This window comes from Crinia signifera, chromosome 3 (genome assembly GCF_055691185.1).
Source record: "Crinia signifera chromosome 3, ASM5569118v1, whole genome shotgun sequence".
Taxonomy (NCBI): domain Eukaryota; kingdom Metazoa; phylum Chordata; class Amphibia; order Anura; family Myobatrachidae; genus Crinia; species Crinia signifera.
Window position 1 is genome coordinate 309,404,853 of NC_139219.1, and position 14,360 is coordinate 309,419,212.

General features: G+C 47.0%; 1 protein-coding gene across 1 annotated transcript in view; it reads left to right on the plus strand.

Annotated features, from left to right (window-relative positions):
* The first annotated feature begins 235 nt into the window (after window positions 1–235).
* Window positions 236–14,360, plus strand: part of GDF7 (growth differentiation factor 7) — a 36,413-nt gene continuing 22,288 nt past the window's right edge. The window contains exon 1 of the mRNA XM_083178606.1: window positions 236–591. Within this exon, the coding sequence (XP_083034732.1) occupies window positions 243–591 (349 nt within the window). The 5' untranslated portion in view covers window positions 236–242. The remainder of the gene's footprint in view (window positions 592–14,360) is intronic.

Consider the following 14,360-nt stretch of genomic DNA (forward strand, 5'->3'; position numbering starts at 1 on the left):
TAAAAAAAAAATTAAAAATGTGTCTCATCTGGTGCAGGGACTTTGCAGATGCATTAAGCTACAGCCAGCAGCGGAGCACAGTGCTGGACACTCCCGGTCTTGTCCACTAGAGGGCTCTGTGCACTGTTCTGTATGACTCATACAGGTTATTAGCACAATCTTAGAAAAGCAACAGGGGGGAGTTCCCAAAGTCATCATACCCCCTCCAAGTCTCTCATTCCCTAGCAGAGTGCACTGATAAAATGGACCTAAGGAAGGCTGCTGCTCTGTGTCTGGGGCTGTGGAGCGCCTGGCTCTGGGCTGGACAGAGCCTCCAGGCTGCAGCAGTACATCCCTTCTCACCAAGGCTGGGAGCAGCAGGAGCTGCCAGGAGGGCACTGCCACACAGCCAGGCACTTGGCACTTTACAAAGGGATACCCAGAATCACTTCAGAAAGGAGGCCGGTGGGAAGGGCACTGTGGTACCCCATGAATACATGCTCTCCCTGTACCAGAGGCTGTCCCACAATGGGCACAGAGGCTTGCCCAGCAATGCCACCCGGGACAGGGCAGGGGCCAACACAGTCACCAGCTTTGTGGACCAGGAACAGGGTGAGTGTGAGTGGGGTGCACTGACTGGGGTACACTGCTTTCAGAGACTTCCAAATAAGTCACATAGGTGACGCAGAACCTTGTTACCAATTATGGAACAGATACTATTGCGATCCCTGTATTCCCTTGTAAAAAGAATCCGCATCTATCTGTCTGTCTGTCTGTCTGTCTGTCTGTCTGTCTGTCTGTCTGTCTGTCTATCTATCTATCTATCTATCTATCTATCTATCTATCTATCTATCCATCTATATATATACATGGAGCAGGTCAAATGGCTGGGGTAACCTGTGGATACCCAGCAGTGGACCCACACCTGCTCCATGCTCCAGAATAGCATCACATTGGAGGTGACAGGCAGCAGTCACACCTGCACAATGTGTCCATATATATATATATATATATATATATATATATATATATAAATATATATATATAAGTATATATATATATATATATATATATATATATATATATATATATATATATATATATACCTAACATTTTATTATTATTTCCTAATGGATTATACAATTGATTTTTGTTAATAGATTTTGTGGTATATGTGATCTACATTATATGCAGTGAGCCCATGCCCTGTGTGTGTATATATAGATAGATAGATCTATCCATCTATCTATCTATCTATCTATGGCATTGTCACTGTGTTGGTATGATTACACTGTATTCCATGACTGTAGCAGCATGTGTGTGGTGGCTGCATTACTGGGACTGAGAGATGTAACCTAGGGCTAGTAACGCACCACTGGCCCCATACTAGGTGCCCTGTCCTCTGTGTGGCCGGCATGCCGAGGATCTGATGACGCCTCCTGTTGGTTTTAAATTGTAATAGTTGAGATTTGGGTAAAATGCCTCTGGGGCCTCATACTGTAACCATGGAGAGATGGAGCAGTCACTTGGTTCCCACCAGCGTGGTCTCCCCCTGCAGGTAACCTGGGGGGGCAGAAGTGACCCCACCTACCTCCCCAGCAGCAGCAGCAGCAGCAGCAGCAGCACATAATGTCATTTCCCACTATCAGCCCCCCGGCTATCAGTTCCCTGGCTGTCAGCCCCCCGGCTATCAGCGAGCTCCTGTGGCCGAGAACAGAATGCACTGTTAATAATCGGAAATCCCCAAATACATATTCTGTGTATACTGTGGATATATATATATATATATATATATATATATATATATATATATATATATATAAATATATATATATATATATAACGAGCACTCGGGTCCCCAATAATAATGACACCAGTCATTAGTCGTTAGACTACTCCTGACTGGTGTCATTATTATTGGGGACCCGAGTGCCACTATATCTGCTCGTTATTTCTGATCTCAGCGCTGCTGTGATCTGTAGGCACCGGGGCCAAGTTATTTCTATTTGGAAGAGTGCCAGCTCTACTGTGTATGTATATATATATATATATATATATATATATATATATATATATATATATATATATACACACACACAAATAGCATATACAGCAAAGGGAACATATAGCGTGTACCTGTATGTCGGACTCCGTTTTACATGGTGGAGAATGTTTTTTTGTCTTGCTGTTATTAAATTCTAATTATTTATTTAATTGAAATTCTTCGTCGACCAGAAAATATTTTGAATAAAAAAAAAATAAGGAGAAAGATTCATCTTATATTCATCATTTTTAGATATATTAATAAATACATAAATACATGATAAGAGATATATATATTATAGCTACTGTACATGAGTAATATATATGTATATATGTTTATGTATATTTAGACATATGTGTGTGTGTGTATATATATATATATATATATATATATATATATATATATATATATATTTATTTAATTTATTTAATGCACGCTGAATGTTCTGATTAGATGTAGTAATTAAGTGCCGGCACAGTACAATACACGATGTTTCTATCGTTAACACTATATTATTTTCGCATATGTTTATTGTAACAAAATATCCCCGATACTTGTGTTAGTAACACTCACAGGTTAGCTTCCATTTATTTTTCAGCATCAGACACCGTCCGATTATTATTATTCTGCCGACAATGTGCATCCATCTCTTATTACCCACGGGAGCTCTGGGCTGATAATATAGATCATTTATTCGCTCCTTATATGGAGTCATCAGGGCGATCTCTTACCAGCATGAATGGTGATGATTTAGGTCTGGGATAGGGAAGGTGTGCTGTAGGAATGGGCTGGGTAAGGTGTCCTGTTTGCTGGAGGTATGGGCTGGGTAAGGTGTCCTGTTTGCTGGAGGTATGGGCTGGGTAAGGTGTCCTGTGTGCTGGAGGAATGGGCTGGGTAAGGTGTCCTGTGTGCTGGAGGTATGGGCTGGGTAAGGTGTCCTGTGTTCTGGAGGTATGGAATGGGTAAGGTCTAGTGTGTGCTGGAGGAATGGGATGGGTAAGGTCTCCTGTGTGCTGGAGGAATGGGCTGGGTAAGGTGTCCTGTGTGCTGGAGGAATGGGCTGGGTAAGGGAGGTATGGGATGGGTAAGGTCTCCTGTGTGCTGGAGGAATGGGATGGGTAAGGTCTCCTTGTGCTGGAGGAATGGGATAAGTAAGGTCTCCTGTGTGCTGGAGGTATGGGATGGGTAAGGTCTCCTTGTGCTGGAGGTAATGGATGGGTAAAGTGTCCTGTGTGCTGGACGTATGGGATGGGTAAGGTCTCCTGTGTGCTGGAGGTATGGGATGGGTAAGGTCTCCTGTGTGCTGGGGGTATGGGATGGGTAAGGTCTCCTGTGTGCTGGAGGTATAGGATGGGTAAGGTGTCCTTTGTGCTGGGGGAACAGGATGTGTAAGGTCTCCTGTGTGCTGGAGGTATGGGATGGGTAAGGTGTCCTTTGTGCTGGGGGAACGGGATGGGTAAGGTGTCCTGTGTGCTGGAGGTATGGGATGGGTAAGGTCTCCTGTGTGCTGGAGGAATGGGCTGGGTAAGGTGTCCTGTTTGCTGGAGGTATGGGCTGGGTAAGGTGTCCTGTGTGCTGGAGGAATGGGATGGGTAAGGTTTCCTGTGTTCTTGAGGTATGGGATGGGTAAGGTCTCCTGTGTGCTGGAGGAATGGGATGGGTAAGGTCTCCTTGTGCTGGAGGAATGGGATGGGTAAGGTCTCCTGTGTGCTGGAGGTATGGGATGGGTAAGGTATCCTTTGTGCTGGAGGTAATGGATGGGTAAGGTCTCCTGTGTGCTGGAGGTATGGGATGGGTAAGGTCTCCTGTGTGCTGGAGGTATGGGATGGGTAAGGTCTCCTGTGTGCTGGGGGTATGGGATGGGTAAGGTCTCCTGTGTGCTGGAGGTATGGGATGGGTAAGGTCTCCTGTGTGCTGTAGGATCGGGCTGGGTAAGGTGTCCTGTTTGCTGGAGGTATGGGCTGGGTAAGGTGTCCTGTGTGCTGGAGGAATGGGATGGGTAAGGTTTCATGTGTGCTGGAGGAATGGGCTGGGTAAGGTGTCCTGTGTGCTGGAGGAATGATATTGGTAAAGTCTCCTGTGTGCTGGGGGAATGGGATGGGTAAAGTCTCCCATGTGCTGGAGGAATGGGATGGGTAAGGTCTCCTGTGTGCTTGAGGAATTGGATGGGTAATGTCTCCTGTGTGCTGGAGGAATGGGATGGGTAAGGTGTCCTGTGTGCTGGAGGTATGGGATGGGTAAGGTCTCCTGTGTGTTGGAGGAATGGGATGGGTAAAGTCTCCTGTGTGCTGGAGGAATGGGATGGGTAAGGTGTCCTGTGTGCTGGAGGTATGGGGTGGGTAAAGTCTCCTGTGTGCTGGGGGAATGGGATGGGTAAGGTCTCCTGTGTGATGGAGGATTGGAATGGGTAAGGTCTCCTGTGTGTCTGGGTATGGGATGGGTAAGGTCTCCTGTGTGCTGAGGGAATGGGGTGGGTAAGGTGTCCTTTGTGCTGGAGGTATGGGGTGGGTATGGTATCCTGTGTGCTGGAGGTATGGGATGGGTAAAGTCTCCTGTGTGCTGGAGGAATGGGATGGGTAAGGTCTCCTGTGTGCTGGCGGAATGGAATGGGTAAGGACTCCTGTGTTCTGGGGGAATGGGATGGGTAAGTTCTCCTGTGTGCTGGAGGAATGGAATGGGTAAGGTCTCCTGTGTGCTGGAGAAATGGGATGGGTAAGGTCTCCTGTGTGCTGGAGGTATGGGGTGGGTATGGTCTCCTGTGTCCTGCAGGAACGGGATGGGTAAGGTCTCCTGTGTGCTGGAGGTATGGGATGGGTAAGGTCTCCTGTGTGCTGGAGGAATGGGATGGGTAAGGTCTCCTGTGTGCTGGACGAATGGGATGGGTAAGGTCTCCTGTGTGCTGGAGGTATGGGATGGGTATGGTCTCCTGTGTGCTGAGGGAATGGGATGGGTAAGGTCTCCTGTGTGCTGGAGGAATGGTATGGGTAAGGACTCCTGTGTGCTGGAGGAATGGTATGGGTAAGGACTCCTGTGTGCTGGAGGTGGGCTGGGTAAGGTCTCCTGTGTGCTAGAGGAACGGGATGGGTAAGGTCTCCTGTGTGCTGGAGGTATGGGATGGGTAAGGTCTCCTGTGTGCTGGAGGTATGGGAAGGGTAGGGTCTCATGTGTGCTGGAGGTATGGGATGGGTAAGGTCTCCTGTGTTCTGGAGGTATGGGATGGGTAAGGTCTCCTGTGTGCTGTAGGTATGGTATGGGTAAGGTTTCCTGTGTGCTGGAGGTATGGGATGGGTAAGGTGTCTTGTGTGCTTGAGGTATGGGCTGGGTAAGGTCTCCTGTGTGCTGGAGGTATGGGATGGGTAAGGTGTCCTGTGTGCTGGAGGAATGGGATGGGTAAGGTCTCCTGTGTGCTGGAGGTATGGTATGGGTAAGGTGTCCTGTGTGCTGGAGGTATGGGATGGGTAAGGTGTCCTGTGTGCTGGAGGTATGGGTAAGGTTTCCTGTGTGCTGGAGGTATGGGATGGGTAAGGTCTCCTGTGTGCTGGAGGTATGGGATGGGTAAAGTCTTCTGTGTACTGGAGGTATGGGATGGGTAAGGTGTCCTGTGTGCTGGAGGTATGGGATGGGTAAGGTCTCCTGTGTGCTGGAGGTATGGAATGGGTAAGGTTTCCTGTGTGCTGGAGGTATAGGATGGGTAAGGTGTCCTGTGTGCTGGAGGTATGGGATGGGTAAGGTTTCCTGTGTGCTGGAGGTATGGGATGGGTAAGGTCTCCTGTGTGCTGGAGGTATGGGATGGGTAAAGTTTCCTGTGTGCTGGAGGTATGGGATGGGTAAGGTGTCCTGTGTGCTGGAGGTATGGAATGGGTAAGGTTTCCTGTGTGCTGGAGGTATGGGATGGGTAAGGTGTCCTGTGTGCTGGAGGTATGGGATGGGTAAGGTTTCCTGTGTGCTGGAGGTATGGGTAAGGTCTCCTGTGTGCTGGAGGTATGGGATGGGTAAGGTGTCCTGTGTGCTGGAGGTATGGGATGGGTAAGGTCTCCTGTGTGCTGGAGGTATGGGATGGGTAAAGTCTCCTGTGTGCTGGAGGAATGGGGTGGGTAAGGTGTCCTGTGTGCTGGAGGTATGGAATGGGTAAGGTTTCCTGTGTGCTGGAGGTATGTGATGGGTAAGGTCTCCTGTGTGCTGGAGGAATGGGGTGGGTAAGGTGTCCTTTGTGCTGGAGGTATGGGATGGGTAAGGTGTCCTGTGTGCTGGAGGTATGGGATGGGTAAGGTTTCCTGTGTGCTGGAGGTATGGGTAAGGTCTCCTGTGTGCTGGAGGTATGGGATGGGTAAGGTGTCCTGTGTGCTGGAGGTATGGGATGGGTAAGGTCTCCTGTGTGCTGGAGGTATGGGATGGGTAAGGTCTCCTGTGTGCTGGAGGTATGGGATGGGTAAGGTGTCCTGTGTGCTGGAGGTATGGGATGGGTAAGGTCTCCTGTGTGCTGGAGGTATGGGATGGGTAAGGTCTCCTGTGTGCTGGAGGTATGGTATGGGTAAGGTTTTCTGTGTGCTGGAGGTATGGGATGGGTAAGGTCTCCTGTGTGCTGGAGGTATGGGTAAGGTCTCCTGTGTGCTGGAGGTATGGGATGGGTAAGGTCTCCTGTGTGCTGGAGGTATGGGATGGGTAAGGTGTCCTGTGTGCTGGAGGTATGGGATGGGTAAGGTCTCCTGTGTGCTGGAGGTATGGGATGGGTAAGGTCTCCTGTGTGCTGGAGGTATGGGATGGGTAAGGTTTTCTGTGTGCTGGAGGTATGGGATGGGTAAGGTCTCCTGTGTGCTGGAGGAATGGGGTGGGTAAGGTCTCCTGTGTGCTGGAGGAATGGGGTGGGTAAGGTGTCCTGTGTGCTGGAGGTATGGGATGGGTAAGGTTTCCTGTGTGCTGGAGGTATGGGATGGGTAAGGTCTCCTGTGTGCTGGAGGTATGGTATGGGTAAGGTGTCCTGTGGGCTGGAGGTATGGGATGGGTAAAGTTTCCTGTGTGCTGGAGGTATGGGATGGGTAAGGTCTGTGTGCTGGAGGTATGGGATGGGTAAGGTGTCCTGTGTGCTGGAGGTATGGGATGGGTAAGGTCTCCTGTGTGCTGGAGGAATGGGGTGGGTAAGGTCTCCTGTGTGCTGGAGGAATGGGGTGGGTAAGGTCTCCTGTGTGCTGGAGGTATGGGATGGGTAAGGTGTCCTGTGTGCTGGAGGTATGGGATGGGTAAGGTCTCCTGTGTGCTGGAGGTATGGGATGGGTAAGGTCTCCTGTGTGCTGGAGGTATGGGATGGGTAAGGTTTTCTGTGTGCTGGAGGTATGGGATGGGTAAGGTCTCCTGTGTGCTGGAGGAATGGGGTGGGTAAGGTCTCCTGTGTGCTGGAGGAATGGGGTGGGTAAGGTGTCCTGTGTGCTGGAGGTATGGGATGGGTAAGGTTTCCTGTGTGCTGGAGGTATGGGATGGGTAAGGTCTCCTGTGTGCTGGAGGTATGGTATGGGTAAGGTGTCCTGTGGGCTGGAGGTATGGGATGGGTAAAGTTTCCTGTGTGCTGGAGGTATGGGATGGGTAAGGTCTGTGTGCTGGAGGTATAGGATGGGTAAGGTGTCCTGTGTGCTGGAGGTATGGGATGGGTAAGGTTTCCTGTGTACTGGAGGTATGGGATGGGTAAGGTCTCCTGTGTGCTGGAGGTATGGGATGGGTAAGGTCTCCTGTGTGCTGGAGGTATGGGATGGGTAAGGTGTCCTGTGTGCTGGAGGTATGGGATGGGTAAGGTGTCCTGTGTGCTGGAGGTATGGGATGGGTAAGGTGTCCTGTGTGCTGGAGGTATGAGATGGGTAAGGTTTCCTGTGTACTAGAGGTATGGGATTGGTAAGGTCTCCTGTGTGCTGGAGGTATGGGATGGGTAAGGTCTCCTGTGTGCTGGAGGTATGGGATGGGTAAGGTGTCCTGTGTGCTGGAGGTATGGGATGGGTAAGGTGTCCTGTGTGCTGGAGGTATGGGATGGGTAAGGTCTCCTGTGTGCTGGAGGTATGGGATGGGTAAGGTTTCCTGTGTACTAGAGGTATGGGATTGGTAAGGTCTCCTGTGTGCTGGAGGTATGGGATGGGTAAGGTGTCCTGTGTGCTGGAGGTATGGGATGGGTAAGGTGTCCTGTGTGCTGGAGGTATGGGATGGGTAAGGTGTCCTGTGTGCTGGAGGTATGGGATGGGTAAGGTCTCCTGTGTGCTGGAGGAATGGGATGGGTAAGGTCTATATCAGTTTTTTCCTATGACTGTCTCTGATGTATTAGGGCATGCACATTAGACAGAAGATGTGGCAGCTATTCCCCAGCAGATTACATTTATCACTCACATAATAAATGCCTGCACCTGACTTACCCCACTGGGGCAGTGACCAGGTGAGTTTGGTATGATGTTCCATAGGTAGAAATGCAGCAATACAACCATGTACAGTGCAGATCAGGGTGAGAGAGGAGCCGGAGAACCTGTGTGTGGAGTAGTAATAAAACCATATTACATGGGATATAATGTATCCCATTAACCACTTCCCTGCCGCAGGCTTCTTCCCCCTCACACCAAGGCTCTGCATTAATACCATTATCTGGAATATGCCGGGTTAAGCCTGAGCAGTCGGACTATCCCTTCTAGTATTAATGTAGAATGAAACCAGATGACCCCTTCAAAGGGATCCCTTATCTGCAGCATGCAGGAATTCCAGCCAGGAGAGGGTGGGCTGGGGATGAGGGCTGCAGTATGTTCCTCTCCTGTCAGACATCACACGTGTAGCACACACACACGCACGCACGCACACACGCACGCTCGCACATACACACACACACGGGTGTGATATAGCTCACCGACAATGTCTAGCTAGAAAGTCACTAGGTCGACCCCAAAATGTCCACATGCACAATACAGGAGAAAAGGCCGCCACAAACCAAACGCCGACACGGAAAAGGTTGACATAAGGATTTCATGTTTGTTATGTCAATGTCAACAGTATGTGTACCCCCAATTAGAGTACTGCCTCGCTCACCATTATTCAGGCCAGGTGCTTGGTACACTGTAGTGTTCCCAGTCGGAGTCCATATGGACGGTGGGGCATGAAAAAAAAAATTGTGAAAAACTCATGTGGACCTTTGGCATGTCAAAATATTGCTTGTGTTGAGCTTTCGACCATGTCGACCATGTAAATGTCAACCATATGGGACCGATGTATTGACTGTGGGCAAAGGCACCGTCTGTGCCATCCAGAACCCCTCTACACACACACACACGCATAACTCCCAACTGTCTCTCTTTCTGCGGGTACGTTCCTGCATCCCGCCCAGGGCTGCCAGTGTCCAGTGGTGGGGGGTGGGGGGGGGGGGGGCAGTTGGGAGTCCCCCCGGCCTGAAGGGAATAAACGCTGTCTATTCAGCACTGAAAATGGGGGCGTGGTCTTGGGAAGCGGCACCCGCAAAGCCTTTTTGGGCATGCGCACACACTCTATCACTATAATATAACCAGCATATCTATACTACTGCCCTGCACTGCCAGAACATGCCCTGTGCACTGGATCTATGCAGAACCCATGTCAACGTTTCAACCTGTCGACTTAACCCATGTTGATCTAACACTGTGTCGACCTAAACTCAAGTTGACCTTGTCCCATGTCGACCTTGACACCTGTCGACCTTCACCCATGTCGACCTAGACACATGTCGACCTTGCCACCTGTCGACCCAATGGTGTCATCCTAATGACTGTTGACTTAAGTGCTGTCGACAATACGACCATATCCCTATTAAAGAAGGAGTTTGCTTTTGCAAAAATATAACACAATATGGGGACTAATTCAGACCTGCTCGCTCATCTGCCGCCGCCCAGATAGAAAGTAGATCCGTACAAGTCTGCAACTGAAATGTGAAAGGATCGCTATTCGCTATCCACCCACAATTCCATACGCAATTCACCAACCATCTAATGATTCTCCCTGTCTGTGCAACTGTGAACGTGTGACCCTTTCACAAAACTGCGACAAAGACAGGCCGACCAAGGCCGGGGCTGGCGTCACAGACCCTCCCTGAAAATGCCCGGGCACACAGACGTTATTTATACCATTGTCAGAAAACAGCCGGGAACCACCCCTAAACACCAGCTTCCTGTCAGTCAAAGTGCATGAGGACTAGAATGACATCAATATGCTATGATTGTGCTTATGTGGGCGATGTGCACCGTGCCTTTTGAACTAGATTGCACTGTATTTAGTTCAAAACGCATGCGATGTGCTGAAGCATCATACGTTTTACACTAGATGCAATGCAATCTAGTTCAGAAAGTACAGGCATCAAATACTTTATGTGCTGTGCGAGGGAATGTGCACGAGAGCACGCATCTCATTGCACTCGTACATCGGACCGTGTATGGGTGGCAATAGTGATATAGAATGATAAGCATTACTGTACGTAGAGATCCCCTGTGTCAGTGATATAGAATAATGAGCGTTACTGTACGTAGAGAGCACCTGTGTCAGTGATATAGAATAATGAGCGTTACTGTACGTAGAGAGCACCTGTGTCAGTGATATATAATGATGAGCATTACTGTACGTAGAGAGCACCTGTGTCAGTGATATAGAATGATGAGCGTTACTGTATGTAGAGAGCACCTGTGTCAGTGATATAGAATGATGAGCATTACTGTATGTAGAGAGCACCTGTGTCAGTGATATAGAATGATGAGCATTACTGTATCTAGAGAGCACCTGTGTCAGTGATATATAATGATGATCATTACTGTACGTAGAGAGCACCTGTGTCAGTGATATAGAATGATGAGCGTTACTGTATGTAGAGAGCATCTGTGTCAGTGATATAGAATGATGAGCGTTACTGTATGTAGAGAGCACCTGTGTCAGTGATATAGAATGATGAGCATTACTGTACGTAGAGAGCACCTGTATCAGTGATATAGAATGATGAACATTACTGTACGTAGAGAGCACCTGTGTCAGTGACATATAATGATGAGCGTTACTGTACATAGAGAGCACCAGTCTCTGTGATATAGTATGGTGAGCATTACTGTACATAAAGAGCACCTGTGTCAGTGATATAGTATGATGAGCGTTACTGTACATAGAGAGCACCTGTATCACTCATATAGAATAAGTGCATTACTGTTTGTAGAGAGCACCTGTGTCAGTGTGATATAGAATGATGAGCGTTACTGTACGTAGAGAGCACCTGTGTCAGTGATACAGAATGATAATAGATACTGTACATAGAGATTTCCTGTGTCAGTTATAAAGAATGATGAGCGTTACTGTACTCAGAGAGCACCTGTGCCAGTAATACAGAATGATGAGCATTACTGTATATAGAGAGTACCTGTGTCAGTGATATAGAATGATGGGCATTACTGTATGTAGAGAGCACCTGTGTCAGTGATATAGTATGATGAGCGTTACTGTACTCAGAGAGCACCTGTGCCAGTAATACAGAATGATGAGCATTACTGTATATAGAGAGTACCTGTGTCAGTGATATAGAATGATGGGCATTACTGTATGTAGAGAGCACCTGTGTCAATGATATAGAATGATGAGCGTTACTGTACTCAGAGAGCACCTGTGTCAGTGATATAGTATGATGAGCATTACTGTATATAGAGAGTACCTGTGTCAGTGATATAGAATGATGAGCATTACTGTACATAGAGAGCACCTGTGTCAGTAATATAGAATGATGAGCGTTACTGTATATAGAGAGCACCTGTGTCAGTGACATAGAATGATGAGCGTTACTGTACATAGAGAGCACCAGTCTCTGTGATATAGTATGGTGCGCATTACTGTACATAAAGAGCACCTGTGTCAGTGATATAGTATGATGAGCGTTACTGTACATGGAGAGCACCTGTATCACTCATACAGAATAAGTGCATTACTGTTTGTAGAGAGCACCTGTGTCAGTGTGATATAGAATGATGAGCGTTACTGTACATAGAGATTTCCTGTGTCAGTTATAAAGAATGATGAGCGTTACTGTACGTCAAAAGCACCTGTGTCATGGAAATAGTATGATGAGCGTTACTGTATGTAGAGAGCACCTGTATCACTGATATATAATTATGAGCATTACTGTATGTAGAGAGCGCCTGTGTCAGTGATATGGAATGATGAGCGTGCCTGTACGTTACCTCGTCATTTTTTTTTGTTTGCTATGTACGGCGCTGCGGACACTTTGCGGCGCCATATAAATAAACGTACTACTACTACATAGAGAGCACCTGTGTAAGTGATATATAATGATGAGCATTACTGTACGTAGAGAGCACCTGTGTCAGTGATATAGAATGATGAGCATTACTGTATGTAGAGAGCACCTGTGTCAGTGATATAGAATGATGAGCGTTACTGTATGTAGAGAGCACCTGTGTCAGTGATATAGAATGATGAGCATTACTGTATGTAGAGAGCACATGTGTCAGTGATATAGAATGAAGAGCGTTACTGTATGTAGAGAGCACCTGTGTCAGTGATATAGAATGATGAGCATTACTGTATGTAGAGAGCACGTGTCAATGTTATAGAATGATGAGCGTTACTGTACTCAGAGAGCACCTGTGTCAGTGATATAGAATGATGAGCGTTACTGTATGTAGAGAGCACCTGTGTCAGTGATATAGAATGATGAGCATTACTGTACGTAGAGAGCACCTGTGTCAGTGATATAGAATGATGAGCGTTACTGTATGTAGAGAGCACCTGTATCACTGATATATAATTATGAGCGTTACTGTATGTAGAGAGCGCCTGTGTCAGTGATATGGAATGATGAGAGTTACTGTACTTAGAGAGCACCTGTGTCAGTGATATATAATGATGAGCATTACTGTATGTAGAGAGCACCTGTGTCAGTGATATAGAATGATGAGCGTTACTGTATGTAGAGAGCACCTGTGTCAGTGATATAGAATGATGAGCATTACTGTATGTAGAGAGCACCTGTGTCAGTGATATAGAATGATGAGCGTTACTGTATGTAGAGAGCACCTGTGTCAGTGATATAGAATGATGAGCATTACTGTATGTAGAGAGCACCTGTTTCAGTGATATAGAATGAAGAGCGTTACTGTATGTAGAGAGCACCTGTGTCAGTGATATAGAATGATGAGCATTACTGTATGTAGAGAGCACGTGTCAATGATATAGAATGATGAGCGTTACTGTACTCAGAGAGCACCTGTGTCAGTGATATAGAATGATGAGCGTTACTGTATGTAGAGAGCACCTGTGTCAGTGATATAGAATGATGAGCATTACTGTACGTAGAGAGCACCTGTGTCAGTGATATAGAATGATGAGCGTTACTGTATGTAGAGAGCACCTGTATCACTGATATATAATTATGAGCGTTACTGTATGTAGAGAGCGCCTGTGTCAGTGATATGGAATGATGAGAGTTACTGTACTTAGAGAGCAGCTGTGTCTGTGATATAATAGGATGAGCATTACTGTACATAGAGAGCACCTGTATCGGTGATATAGAATGATGAGCGTTACTGTATGTAGAGAGCACCTGTGTCAGTGATATATAATGATGAGCGTTACTGCATATAGAGAGCACCTGTGTCTGTGATTATATAATGATGAGCGTTACAGTATGTAGAGAGCACCTGTGTCACTGATATAGAATGATGAGCGTTACTGTACTCAGAGAGCACCTGTGTCTGTAATATAGACTGGTGAGCGTTACTGTATGTAGAGAGCACCTGTGTCGTTGATGTAGAATGATGAGCATTACTGTTCATATGAGCAGCTGTGTTAGTGATATAATAGGATGAGCATTACTGTACATAGAGAGCACCTGTATCGGTGATATAGAATGATGAGCGTTACTGTACTTAGAGAGCACCTGTGTCAGTGATATAGAATATTAAGCGTTACTGTATGTAGAGAGCACCTGTGTCAGTGATATATAATGATGAGCATTACTGTACTTAGAGAGCACCTGTGTCAGTGATATAGAATATTAAGCGTTACTGTATGTAGAGAGCACATGTGTCTGTGATATAGAATGATAAGCGTTACTGTACGTAGAGAGCACCTGTGTCAGTGATATAGATTGATGAGCGTTACTGTACGTAGAGAGCACCTGTGTCAGTGATATAGTATGATGAGCATTACTGTATGTAGAGAGCACCTGTGTCAGTGATATAGAATGATGAGCGTTACTGTACGTATAGAGCACCCGTGTCAGTGATATAGAATGATGAGCATTACTGTATGTAGAGAGCACCTGTGTCAGTGATATAGAATGATAAGTGTTACTGTATGTAGA